At 42.7% G+C, this 14,685-nt stretch overlaps 1 protein-coding gene across 1 annotated transcript in view; it reads right to left on the reverse strand.

Annotated features, from left to right (window-relative positions):
- ANKRD33B (ankyrin repeat domain 33B) overlaps positions 1 to 11,362 on the reverse strand; it is a 45,155-nt gene extending 33,793 nt beyond the window's left edge. Inside the window, exon 1 of the mRNA XM_064705505.1 lies at positions 10,875 to 11,362. Coding sequence (XP_064561575.1) covers positions 10,875 to 11,315 — 441 coding nt within the window. The 5' untranslated portion in view covers positions 11,316 to 11,362. The remainder of the gene's footprint in view (positions 1 to 10,874) is intronic.
- Between the last annotated feature and the right edge of the window lie 3,323 nt (positions 11,363 to 14,685).

Genomic DNA, 14,685 nt, shown 5'->3' on the forward strand with positions numbered 1-14,685 from the left:
ATTACTTGAAACCTCCAGGTTAGGCTTTTTTTCCCTCATTTGACTTCAGATCCTAAGAGGATGGTAAATGCATTTGTGAACATTGCCATAGATGTATACCTGAATACCTCAGCTCTGCCAGCACCCATCTGTGAATGGAGCCTCTGCTCATAAATCAGCTGTGCTGACTGTATTAAGCATAAACTAGGTCAAGCTAAAAACGCCCACAGAAAGAAAAAAATGGCAATAGCAAGTAAGAGACATTTCATAATCTCTTGCCTTAGAAGAAAATAATTTGGGTGATTAATTTTAAGAGAAAGGTTGACATTTTTTCACCATCTCTTTTTCTTTTCTTTTTTCTTTTCTTTTTTTTTTTTTTTTTATTCTGGGCTGCTGATATCAGAATCGTAGGATCAATAAGGCTGGGAAAGACATCCAAGATCATCAAATCCAGCCTTCAATGGAATGCCAGCATGCTCACTAAGCCACCCTGAGAAGTGCCACATCTACTCATTATTCAACATTTGCAGGCATGGTGACTACACCGCTTCCCTGAACAACCTGTTCCAACACTTAATCACAGAATGACACAGAAACACACAGAATAAGCTGCATTGGAAGGGACCCATCAGGATCACAAAGTCCAACTCCTGGCTCTAGGCAGGTCACCCCAAGAATCACACCTTGTCCCTCAGACAACTGTCCAAAGGTTTCTTGAACACTGTAAGACTTGGTGCTGTGACCATTTTCCTGGGGAGCTTGTCCCAGTGCCCAGACACCCTCTGTGTGAAAAACCCTTTTCTAATATCCAGCCTAAACCTCCCCTGACTCAGCTTCAGGCCATTCTCTGGGTCCTGTCACTGTTACCACACAGCAGAGATCACTGCCTGCCTCTCCTCTTCCTCTCACAAAGTTGTAAATGCAATGAGGTCTCTTCTCAGTCTCCCTTTCTCCTGGCTGAAAAAAACAAGCGCAGCAGCTCCTCACACAGATTCCTCTTCTAACCACTGTTTTGGTGAAGAAATTTTTTTTAGTACCCAGCCTGAACTTCCCCTGACACAATCTGAGGCCACTTGCCCTTGTCCTATCATTTGTTATTTGGGAGAAAGAGGATGACCCCCACCCTACCACAATCTCCTTTCAGGTGCTTTAGAAACTTACTGCTTCTAAAATGTTTAACTTGAGTATTTAATATTTCAATATTTGCTTCATGTATCCACATATATGTAATGGATCTTACACACTTCCTGGGAACTTTTATGAAGATAAGTATTGTAAATGCACTGACACATCTAACTTCAATAAACACATTATTTTAATTCAAGTAAGGAACTGAAAAGATTAGCATGTATAAAGTACTCAGTTCCAGTTCCTATTCCACAGGCAGTTCTGCTCATGGATATCTTCACAATTGGAGCATCTTGTTGCATCCTCACAAGAGGAAGAATTTTCTGGACTGTAAAATTCCTGCAGACCATACAGCATCAGTGCAGTAAAACAAAAGAAAGCACAGCCACAAATAGGTGGCAAGGAAGGTTCAGTCCCCCCACGTAAATGACAGCAGGACTCAGCACAGCTTGGTCTGTCCCATTGCCTGGTGATGGCAGGAGGTTGAGGGGGATCCCAGAACCACTGGAGCCCTTTCACACAGCCTCTGCCTGGGAGATTGCCCCTGTCCCTGGGGTACAAGAAAGAGGCTTTCACTCCATTCCCAGAGTCCTTGACATTGTTTTTCTTCCCTGTCAGCCATGAATGGTTTCCTTCCCCCCTCAAACCACTGGCACGGCTATTCCTTCAGGAACCCTGGGTGTTTTATTCCAGGCTGGCAGCTCTGCATGGGGAGCTCAGCTGAAGCAGTGTAGCAGAGCAGTGTCTCTGACACAGTCATGCTGTCCATGGACTCACCTAACACAGCAGTGAGCCTGCAAAGTGCCTGTAGGACAGCAGGGAAAACAACCTTTTTCTTCCCAGGCACAGGTTTCCTCTGGCTGGCATTGTTCCATGCTTCCAGGCATTTACAGCTTGTCTCAGTGTAAGCAGAAGACTTCTCTACTATGTTTATATTTTTACTAGCTCAGAAGGGCTCTTATATTTCATTAGTGTTTGAAGTCTAAACACTTCTCTTGCATTAGTGTTTGCGGTATTTCATTAATACTTGTATTTAATTTTGCAGAACTGGCCAATGTTATGTGTTATCCTACATTCTTTGTCTAACAAGTTATTGCTACTTCATTCTTTTTAGAGAAAATCTGTAGAAAACTCTGCAGAAAGAAAAGTATTTTAAATTAACTCCTTTGTGGAGCTGAGCTTTGACTCTGCCTTCTCTTGGATCCTTTATCAAACTCATGTGATACTCGCAGATACACAGAAGTACCTCACCACCTTTCAAAGAAACTCTTCCTTTCCTGTTATCCACACTTAAAGACACTTTCATGAATACATGGAAACCCTTCCTGTGTTTCTCAATCAAATGCTAAACAGTTGAGCTGAGCCTTGTTACTATTAGCTCCAAATAGCAAGATATCTAGGTTTTGCAAAGAAGAAAAAAGAAAGAAAAGAAGCCAAATACCGCCTGAAAGGCTCTTTTTATGTGAACAGATTGAATATGTCCCATTATCTGCTACTTTTGAACTTCAGAAAACTAATAATAATGGATTCTGCATAAGCTTCCCTCCTACAGTAATAGAAACAAAACTTCAAAACTTCTCCATGAGCCCAGTTCTGAGCTCTGGTGGCTGCTGGCAGCATCTCTTGTTGCCAGCAGTTGGTCTGTCCACACACAAGCTGTCCCAAAGATGAGGCCTCATGTACTGAGAGGCAGAAGACAAAAAAAAATCCCCAGCCCTCATATGTGAGAGGATATTACAGGATCAGGCTCAGAACATTGTACATCCGAAACGTGTGAACCAACAAAAGCCTAATCGTGAGTCATTCCCATTTTGCATCATCCTGCTTTCAAATTGCTCCCCATGGAATTTAACAGACATGATAGGAAATAATAGAATTGAAAAATGGGAACTATTTCCACATAGTGGGTTTTTCCCACAGTGGATACAATTTGAATTGCTAATTCACTGCCAGATGTGCAACCACAGACACTGTGACAACAATCCTCTTCCTACAGTACTTGATTATTTCTTCTTGTGACTCACTGAGGATTATATCAGGATTATATACAGGATTATATCTAGCCCAGGTTGGAGGGTTTCCATTTTTGTATTTAATTAAAGAACGGTCAGAAACAGGTAAATTCAAACTGATGTGGCATAATATTTAAAATCATTTAAAAGGATAATCTTCTGAGAGAAACTTTATTTATGAAAACATTAAAAGTGAACTCCTGTCTCAAATAAGGCCTGTGGGAATTCTTCATTGCTTTCACGTTCTCCAGAGATTTTCTATTCTATTTTTAAAAAATCTACCAGCAGTTTTTAGCAACTTTACCATTAGTTTTTAGTACAATTCTACCTCATTCCCAAAAGATAAACCTAATTCCACAGTGTAATGACAGATGATACAGAAAGAACATGCAGGAAAATTCTTAGCAGGCAATATAGCACTTAGATAAATTGCTAACCCCTCCCCCCCAACCTCAGCCAAAACAGAATAATTTGTCCAAAATAAGTACAAGCACTGGAAAAGATATGGAAATTAATGACCAGAATTCCAGTTTGGGAAAAACTGCAGCATCTTATGATCTATGTTATCCTACTTGAAAGCCATCTTACCATATCTGAAATAAGTATGTGCAAATAGGTATTTTATCAGTTTTAGTACCAGCATAGTTAATGATTTCCAAAACACCATAACACAACAAATGACGCCAGTTTGGGCGTTTGAGCTCAATAGCCTAAAAGCCAATGATGAATGAGGAGAACAGACTGGGATTGTGGGAAGATGCAGGCCAGGAGCTGGCGGTGTCCACACCAGAGATGCTAACCCTGCACAGGGTAGATGTGAGCTGAGCTGCACAGGCGCTCTCGTGCCAGAGATGGTTTCCTTTGGCAATGCACACACACCCCATGCTCATCCAGGCAGTATTTTCTATAAGTAAAGGTGCTCACATTTTTCAAGTCTACCTTTATTTCAAAACTAACAGTGAATTTTAGTTGGTGACCGTGTATCACTTCTCTTTAGAGGAAGAAAAATGTGTTTTAATGAAATGTAATTTTACATAAACTTGATATACATTTGGCTCCTCTGGTGGGAAGCAATCAATCCCTGTAAAGTCATACAAGAGTTACTACTCATTCTCCTCTGTGAAGCTGAAGTACTACCAAAATACAGAAGTATTACAGTAAAACACCTGACTTTGCTGGTCTCTGTCAGACAGTGACATTTTCCAGAATGTATAATGAAGTTTTGGGGATTTTATCTTTCTGTTTATTTCTTCTTGAGTAATGGATCCAATTAGATGTTTTGATTGCTTGTACTCCTCATTCAACTTTTTTTTCGTTTCAACTTATTGTCATATTTTATATTCCCAAGCATAAACACAAGAGTGTGTGACTAAAATTAAGATGATGGCAAGTGGTTTCTGTGCCACACACAAAAGGGAACATTAATGCCTCTTGCAAAACCCTTTTGGAAATGTCCCCTGAAACCCAGCACCAAGGCAGACTGAGTGAACGACAACCAGGACTCACACCTCTGAAAAGGGAACTCCCTGATGAGGGGCTGACATCCCTGCCCCTGTCTTTCCATCTGTTGATACTGACTTGGGAGCCTCCAAGAGCCACAGCCCAGATCACCACTTCCAACACCAGGCAGCTTTGAATCTGGTGTCTGAGACAGGAACATTTTTTATTTCTTCCTCAGAGCCCTTGCCTTGAGACCTAAAGCCTTGATAAATCGAGGTACCACTGTTGCCTTACTGGCACTTAGCTTGGAGCCGAAGAATTTGGGAATATTGGGGCTTTTGGACCACTTCCTTTCCCAGCAGACTTGAAGTCCAGTACCTCCAATAAGCTACTGAACTCAACAGGAACCCATTTTTTTAGAGCAATCAGATGTTTAGGAGCAGGGCTCTCTGCTTCAACTTCCTATGGTTCCTCAATAAATTTTCCCCAAGGAATCTTTGGAAGCTTTACAAAAGGAAATTAGTGCCAATATTCCTTCTTGAGCAATTCCTCTATGAGAACATAAATGTGAATTTCCTAATTGATGGAAGGCATTACCAGTGTCAATTTATGCACTGTAAAATAAAGCTCTGCTATTCTTCTAGGAAAAGGTAGTGAGGCACCCCAAAGTCCCATGAGTTATGGATGTGTTATGCTAAAAACACATTATATGTCTGTCATAATTACTGATGAAAGCTGTCCAGGACAACCAGTCTTGTTAGGCTATCACGGGATTTTAAATGCAGCTGTATTTTTAAATATCTGCAGTCAATTTGTCCTCAGATGGGTAACCAGGATCATCCCTGCATCTCTGAGGAGCCCTGCAAGCCACGCACTTGATTTAAGACACTAACATGGAACATTGCTTAAAGCAGAACAGAAGATTGATGTGACCTTTTCTCCTGTACTACTGTCAGACTAAAAACACCTCTCCTGTTCCATACCTCTCCTTCCCATTAAGCAATTTGTCAAAATTCTTCAAGGAAGCTACTCTTCATCTGGTTTCTCTAGAAGTTGAAACTATCACTTGAAAGTAGATTAAACTTGTACAACTTTCTCATCTGGTCTCCAAAGCTGTATTTGTCCATTCCACTATGACCTGCATCTATTAGCTAATGCTGCTTTTGACACTAAGTACAAATTATGTCATATTACCTGTCAGCTCCATGGAGGACACAGCCTGCTCTGGCCATGCATTTCCAACAGTGCACTAAAGACCTGCATTGCCATTCTTTGTTTCTACACACCCTCAGGGTCCTTATTAATTCTTCTCTTTAATCTATAGAAATTATGTTCTGTGCACATACTTTTTTTCCAGTAAAGTTACTTTAAAGGATTATTTTTTGTGCCAGGTTTACATAGGCATTAGTCACCTAACAGTGCAGATGAATATAGAGGGGAGGAGGCAGACAGCTAACCTGCCCACGCTCTTCTGATAATGCCTCTGAGTGCCTACCTGCATCAGTCTGGTTCGTGCTCTGGTTAGCTCACCAAATTCCCTCTTAGCCAGCTCACTTCATATTTTCCATGCTTTGTCTGTTCCTTTCTGATGGCTAACCTTGAGCTGTAATTACTGTATTAGAAGAACTCTCCCCTTTTTTGACATCTATAATTCTTTGCTCACTTCCTTTTTAAGCACAAACATGTATTTCCAGGGACATTTTTTACTGCATTTGAGGATTTCTGTACTTTTTAAAGAATTTAAATTATACTACTTTTGTTGTCTTTTTAAAAGTACTTTCACTCCAAAAAATTCCCTTTCATTGTTTAGTGTCATGATGTTAAGTTTCAATACAATTGTTTCCATCAGAATGCCCTGTATAAGATAATACGAAAGAACTGAAGCTGTCTATGCAAATAATAATGAAAAAATATTCTGAGCACTGTAGGAGATGATGTTCTTAAAATCCTTTGTCTGACATGGGTTAATTTGGGTTAGCTATGTGCCATGAAAACTGAAAAGCAACATGTGACGGGGGAACTTCATCCCTTACCAGAGTGTGATAGACTCCTGATTTTTAATTTTAAGTTAAGTTTCTGAAGATTAAAAAAAAAAAAAAAAGATAAAAAGGGATAATGGAGTGTTACACAAGCTCTGGCACTTTCATGATACATGACTATTTGGAAAAACATCATCCAACACAAAGTTCCCTCACCCAGAAAGTGGCACAACCAATTGCAATTTCAGAAGCCCAGCCCTTTGGCAAGGACAAATTCAGGTGTCAGCTCCATGGAGGATTCACTGTGCATTGCTCTGTGAAAAATTCTGAAGGGCAATTCTCCCTAAATTGGGTGAGTTTCCCAAAGCAGTTTCACCGTGGCAGCACAGAGCCTGAGGAGCAGCCTGCACCACCAGGAAAGGAGAACGTGACAGGTCTGATGCCTTGGATACTGTCATGGACCCAGTGTGGAAACACGTAAGTGACGCCATCCCAAAACATCCACTCACTCCTCGTGTGTGCAGTGCACAAACAAGGCTGCATTCAGAGAAACATTCCCACAGTTATGTCCATAGCTGTCTATGGAACTGGACAAAAGACTCATTGAGCAAAGACAAAACAAACCCAACCAAAAAACACCCAACTGAAGAAGACTACAACAGAATATTCCTGCTAATATGGGCTGTACCACATGTAGGCTCAGCACAAAGCCTCTCTGTGGATCAGCTGCAGTGATTATTTTCAACCTGGCAAGGGAACGTTCTTTGCCTTCTTTTCTCTCTCCCCCATCTCTTAATGCTTTCTCTATTGTCATGGCAAATTTCTAAATTTGCTTGTATTCTGCAGTTAGGTAACACCAGATTTTGAAACTCTGTCTTTCTAAGTATACATATATATAAAAACCTGGTCGCCAGGCAAAATTTGACATTAAGTGAGGTTAAAATGATGAGATAAAAATATCTGAAATTCTAGAAATTTGGCTAGTGAGGAAGGAGAACCAGATCCCATGTGGTAAGGTGAAAAGTAGCACCATTAGCCAGGTGATACTAAGGTCTCAGTCAGGTCAGGAAATTTCACCAGAGCCATGATTTTATTTTCTCTTGTCTATTTCAAATCCCTCTTTACTGTTAAGATAAACAAACAAACACTGAAGAATGAGAGGTCACCCTGCACAATGCACAATTTTGTATATTCTTTGCTGTCATAGTTATTTTCCAAATATTTTACTGTTAGTTTGGGTCAGGAGAGGAAATGAGCAGTACCAATCCAGTCTTTCCAAATTCCATGGACAGCCAGCAGTGCAAGAGGAGGGGATCAGCCACTTGGGGATCCTCTGCAGTCAATGATATAGAAACTGCTTTTGTCTTGACAGTAATGAAAACAAGACAGGGAAGGTGCAGATCTTCAGGCTACATGTGGTGACGAAAAAATCAGATGTTGTGGAGTCTGGTTTACTGCAGGAAGGTGGATTTAATGAAAACTTGTGCCTGGCAGGAGGTTCTGCAGCTCACAAACAGTGTACAGGGAAAACACTCTTCTGGAGAAATGACACAAAAAGGCACTATCCAAGAGGCAAATTTCCTCTAAAGAGACAATTGATGTATTTTGGCACAAAGGGTGCAGGAAAATAAGTAAGGGTACCTCTGGATCCTAGCAATTCCTGGAGAACTGCTTCTACATCTTACATTTATATACTTACACTTCAGGAACAGGGTAAAACTTATTAAAAACAAAGTAGGCTCATTGTGCTCACTTTAGGGCATTTGGAAGTTTTTTCATGTTACATTTTGTGAGCTGATTTTATTTACTTTCAGAATCAAAGTATATAGTGTTGCCTTACTACAGTATCTTGTTACTTGTTTTGTCTGTTTTGAAGAAAACTTGATTTTGAAATTGTGAAAATAGACTTCAATGTACCTACATACCTGAGGTTCTCAGATCAGGATGGTGAAAACAGCTAATATCCTCAGATGGACAGCCCTCCCCTTCGCCACCCCACTTCTCAAAAAGCAAGTTATTCTTCATTCTCTGCCCTGTCACATGAAAAAGAAATTAAAACTTTGAAGACACAAAAGTCTAGCTTATTTGGTCACAGCGTGGATAAAAAAAGAAGAAAAAAAAAGTTAAAAAAAGAAAGGTAAAAATATTTTAAAACAAGAAAAAACCAGAGCTTTCTAACAAATGCATACAAGGTAACATTGTAGAAAAAATATTATCCTGTCAAAGGAAGATGCTGAAAGCCAATAATAGTTTTAGTTTCACCAACTAAAAAACTTCATGAGAACAACAGGTATGTGTAAATTGTTCTGTTACTTTGTGGCAGCAAAATTGTCTTGTTCATGAATAATATCCAATGATTTTATAATGAAATTCAAGAGAAAAAAAAAATCCGCAGAAAGGGCAATAAAAGGCCTGTGTGAAATTTCCATTTTTTAGGTAAAGTTCTCTAAAAAAGGTGAATTTCCTTTGCAAAATAAGGAGAATTTGCCTCTATACCTCCGAGCAGGAGTCACACCTGAAGTTTCTGCTTCCTAGGCAAAATATTTCTCCCACCCCCTTCACATCTCTCAGGAAAAGAACAAGTGTCCTGCTCTGAGTGTCCTGTACTGCTGCGACTGGGGCTCTTCTGTGAGGAAGGCAGAGAGGAAGTGAACTCATGTCTACCACATGATTCCTGTAGCTTCACAAGTTGCTGAATTCCAGAACCTTTTCCTTTGTATTCATAAAAAAAAAATGAAGAAAACAGAATTTTATGCCAATTTTTAATTTCAGGTCAAATTGAATATTTGCCTAAGTAGATATTCTTTTTGCTTTGTTTTGTTGGGTTTTGGGTTTTTGCAGTATGAACAAAGAAAATAAACTTTCAGATTCAAACTAAAATTTTGTCTCTTTTCTCTGGAGCTGAAGAGATAAAGAACAACTTGCTTTTTTGGGAGGAGGATGGTGAAGGGAAGGCTGTCCAAAGAGGAGAATTTGCTGCTTTCACAACCCTGATCTGATCACCTTTGCCAGAAGAGCAGCTGCAGGATGAGGGTGATGCTTGTGCTGAGCTTTGTCATTCCTGTTGATTGAGGTCTGCAGAACCCCAGATCATCATATCCTGGCCTGGGCAGAAGAGTTAATGTAAATTATTTCTGTCCTGTGTTGCTCATTCCCACCTTCATACCATAGGTTGCTTCTCCCTCAGATGTGTTAATATGACCTTTTGTCTTTTAAAGAAATTTACAATAAGTCTGGTCACTGAAAATCTGTATTAAAATCAATCCTTTGGAGAAGAAGTAAAGATTTTTTTCAGGAAAAATCCTAGAAGTACATATATCTAAGCCACAAGAAAAGCTCCTCTCCAAACAGAACCAAACACAAATCATGGCATTCTTTTCAATGCAAAGACAACTTATGCTGCCAGAATGTGCAAGTTACTTGCCCAATGAAAATAATACAGGCTTCCTTTCAAAACACTGCTGTCACAGATTAGTCACAGAATTGTTTTTGCAGATTGTTTATGCAAAATAACTTCTTAAGTTTAGAACAAACTATAGTAATATTGGTAATCTTCAGCACCACTGTTCTAATGTTCCAGAAACTCATTAAACAGAAAATCTTTCCCAAGTTTTCACCTTCTGATTTAGAGAAGTACACTTCTGCCTCTGCAATTAACTGAGCAACAGGAAAAAACAGAGCCACAAAACTTGTAGTGATACAAGCCCCAAAAATAGACTATCAGCCACAAAATAAATACAAGGAGAACTCTGAAAATGCTGATTTTAACACAGAAACACCCGGAACCCTGCTTGGCAGTCTAGGAACCAGGAACAAGCTTATGTTTTTGAGGGAGCTAAAAGAAAAAAAAAAAAAAAACATATAAAAAGGGGGAAAAATGAAAAAAAAATTAGCAGCAGTTCAAAATTTCAAGGTGAATATCATAAAGTATACTGCAGGGGATGAACAGCCCAGAAAAGAGGAGGGTTTTTTGACGCTGAACACAACCATTACCAGCGATGTCCCTCTCTGTCCTCAATAAACAGAGGGAAAACAAGACCCAATTCAAAACTGATCGCGGGAAAACAGGAATCTCTACCTCTGTCTCATTCCATAAACCGGACCCTTCCTTAGCCAAAGGCGGAAAGTCAGGGCTGGCAAGGCGTAGCGTCACACCCATCTCTGCCCTTCGCTGCCGGGGGTCCCGTTCCCGCGGGGCTGCAGGGCAGCACCCCAGGAGGCGGGAGGGGCGGCACTCATTCCCAGCACGGCTCGGCACGGCTCGGCACGGCGGCAGCCGAGGCGCGCTGCCCCAGGCAGGGTGCGGGAAGGCGCGGGCTGCTCGGTGCTCACTCACCCTGCGGTTGCGGTCGGCCTCCCGCACCTCCTCCTCCTGGGGGCCCTGGCGGATGAGCGCCTTCAGCACGATGCTGTTGTTGGTGCAGCAGGCTCGGAAGAGGCTGAGCGCCTCGGGGCTGTCGCGCTCGTCCCCTTCCAGGGACCAGATGTCCTCGTCGTCGTCGTCCAGCCCCCTAGGAGGGTAGAAGGAGTCGTCCGAGGCGATACTGCAGGTGTCGGGCAGCTCGGAGAAGTCCTCGTACTCCTCGCAATCCTCCTCCTCCTCCTCCACCTCCTTCTCCTCTTCCTCCTCTTCGTCCGGCTCCTCGGCGGCAGCCTCCGCCGCCCCCTGCTCGGGGCTGCTCTCCGCCCCGGCGCCGGGCATCTCCTTGGCGGCGGCGGGCGCGGGGCAGACGCGCTCCCCGGGCAGCTGCTCGCCGTGCCCGGACAGCAGCACCATGCCGGGGCCCCGCGGGGCGCTCAGGGCGCCCGGCAGCCGCGGCTCTGCCTCGCCGGGCCCGGCTGCCGCTGCCCCCTCACGCAAGGGTCAGCCCCCTCCCGCGGGCGGCCCCGCGGCAGCCCGGCCGCCCCCCGGGCCGGGGCATGCCGCCGCCTGAGGGGAGGCTCCGGCTCCGCGGGGGCCGCTCTCCGCCGCCGGCCCGGCCCGGCCCAGGGGAGCTGCCGCCGCCGCGGGGAGCGGGGAGAGGCTGCGGGCGGGCAGGGCGGCTCTGGGGAGCGCAGGCACTTGTCGAACTCCCGGCCCGTAATCCGCTCAGCATCGCTGTGAGGAGATTGGGGCTGGGGTTTAGCGGCGGGGCGCGGTGCCGGGGCGGCGTGAGGGGGGAGCGGGGGCGGCCGCGGCTGCTCCCTGCGGGCACCGAGCTGCAGGTGCGGGGCCGCGGCTCCCCGAGCGCCCCCGGGCCCCTCAGACTCTGGGCTCGGAGGGACCCGCGGGGGCAGAGGCGGGAGCGGCCCCCGCCGCCGCTGGTCCTGCAGCACCAACTGCGCGGTGCCGAGAGCCGCGGCTGCAGCGATGTACGCGAAAACTTTTCAGGAATACAACCGGCCTGTGCGGAATTCGTCTTTTGAAATAAACGCTGAAACTAAGGGGAATGACTGCACAGGATTGCCGTGCTTCGAATCGGAGCTGTAAAAGCAAGCAATTCATTAAATCAGCCCTGATGCTCTAGCAGCTGTAGAGATATCAGGCACGTACTTTTTATGGAAGGCATTTGGAGATTAGGTTGAGAGGAATAATGCATGTATAAACTGAGTTCCTGCTTTGTCACAGTTCCTCTAAAATCTCTCTTCCCTTTCAAATGCCAGGGATTAGCACTGTTCTCTGGCAGGGAAACAGTGGGGAGAAGTCCTTTGGCCAACAAAACAGGGTATTTGCTTTCTTCAACAGCTTTTTGAAGTGAATCTCATATATTTGACATTCTTCAGCAAGTGAATTTCCAAGGTCCAAGTCCCTGTCTGTCTGATGGGAGAGCAAGGAGGTGGTATTTCTGCAGGAGGGGAGGCAGACTATGAGCCACATTTTTTACACTAAAAGTACTAAAGTAATAGTAAAGAAAAGTAAAATGTAACTGTGAGTTAAGGGGCCCCAAATAGTAGGTGTTTACAATCTTACAAGAAATCATTGTGTAAACCAGACATGATGGGTGATACATAACCCAGCAGCTTCTTGCTGAATCCTAACTGGCAGGGTTATCCCAGTGCCCAGCAGGAGGATATCTGTAAGCAGAATTAGTATTAAATAGTTCCCTGATTGGCTGCTTCTGCAAAGGAGCTAAACTGGGAAAGAAGGAGATTAAACTATCCCCTCACCTCCAGACACCTCTGAGATCACAGCTGTGTAGATTACCAGCTTGCTCATGCTGTCTCTGGTTATTTGCTTGGGTAAGGACAGGCCCTTTCTCCACTGCTGCTGGGTGTGTCTGTGCCCAAATCAAACACTTCTGAGCTGCCTTTAGCTGCTGCATGACAGCGCTGTAGGATTCACTTTCTACACTTACTGCCTATCCATTTGTTATGTATTTGCATTCATTGAGTTTAGGGGCTCCATTCATTTAACTTGTTTTCTTCTCAGTAAGTGTGGCCAATGAGCTGCTTAACAGAATCCTACCTCTTACAATAGCACTTGTATTTTGAGAAAACGTCATTTTTGCCTGAGATCCCGCAGCTGGTGGGGAGCGTTTGAGTTTTCTCAGCCTGAACTCATCAGAAAAGCCCAGAAAGTCTCTTGGCTCTAGTAACTTCAAATAGCAGAAAAAAGCCCCAAAATAATTCTACTACAGGGGAACAAAAGGGTTTTTTATGAAGATTCAGCTCATCTGTAAGAATTCATTAATCAAATAGACTTGCTTTGTTTCTTTCTTATAAAATCAATTCAGAAGGATAAATATTTACCACATTACCAGACTGTTTTTTAAAATGTTATGTGGAATTTATTAGCAAAGAGGCAGGGACCAGTAACTTTGAATATAAAGAAAACCAAAGCCAACAACAAAAAAAAAACAACCTTGAAAAGCCTTAATGCTAGCTAGAGGGAAAACACAGTTTTACAGGAAAAAAAAGTTTGACTCTGGAAAGTCATCCTTTTTTTTTTCTCTCTGTGTTCAGTTTACCTTATCAGCTTATTAATAGAGGAGAAATGAATCAGTTTTCTCCCACAGCTGTAGTAATTCTGCAGGGACCTTGGAGATGAAAACTGTTTTCTCTTACCTCAGCCTGTCACTTTCATCTCTTCTCTCAAAGAACAGTGCTACACTGCTTAAGCTTTCAAAGCAAGGTGTCAGGCTGCAACAGGGCAGACATGGTGTTTCTCCTTGAATTTTTCACTTTTACAACTGGTATTGAGGCTGTATTTCAAATTATTTAACCTGGATGCATCTTGACAAAAAAACTGGTGCAGGTAATCGGGAATAAACTGTTACTTGAGTCTTTAAGGTGCTGATGCAGCCATTTATCCTGTGACACACAGGTGGCCACCAAGGCTGCTCTGCATCTATCTGCACAGCCATAGATGTAAAGCAGATGATGTCTGGTTTCTTGATTCTTTCAGTGACACAGCTTGTATGTGACAAACAGGACTTCTTGTCACTTGTGCATCAGTTTGTAAATCAAAACAAAAGAAGGTGAAGAAAGGCCATAGAGTAAGTCTGCAGATTCTTTCAAATTATCCTAAACAACCCCTGTTTTCATGGCATTTGTAAGAGGACAGCCTCAAACTTTCATCTGGAAAAGAAACCACTTAATACAATTGAATTAAATGCTTGTATTCCTAAACTTTGTACCAAAATCTCAAAGCAAATACCCCAGAATTATGAGTCATTATCACCACCCATATCTCATTAAAATCTATTGCTGGGAATTACCAAGGCAGGAAATTAAAATACTCAGTGCAGATACCTGGCCCTATGCAGACAAAGCTTCCCTTGAAGAAAACCAATTTTTGAAATGACTATATCATGGGATGCCCCAAATTTGCCTTGTTAAGGTTTGTAAACCATTGCATTTATAAAACACTCTGAAATTGAGATTTAATGAGATTTATGTGCAATAATAAAGACAAGAGTAAGAAAAATAGTAAAACTCAGTGAGTTTTATATGTTCTTACAGTCAACAATTTAACCTAAGGAAAAAATTCATAACACACTGAAAGCTATTGCCAGTATTCTTAAAAGAGGAAATCTAGTCACTACAAAAGCATTGGTTTCTAAAATAAAATAAAATGAAATAAAATAAAGTTTTGGTTGTTTCCATTACTTAGGTGTCTAAAATTTCTGCTTAACAAGAAGCCTGGTTGTTTGGCTTTTTTACCCATC

The sequence above is a fragment of the Zonotrichia leucophrys genome, chromosome 2, assembly GCF_028769735.1.
Source record: "Zonotrichia leucophrys gambelii isolate GWCS_2022_RI chromosome 2, RI_Zleu_2.0, whole genome shotgun sequence".
NCBI lineage: Eukaryota > Metazoa > Chordata > Aves > Passeriformes > Passerellidae > Zonotrichia > Zonotrichia leucophrys.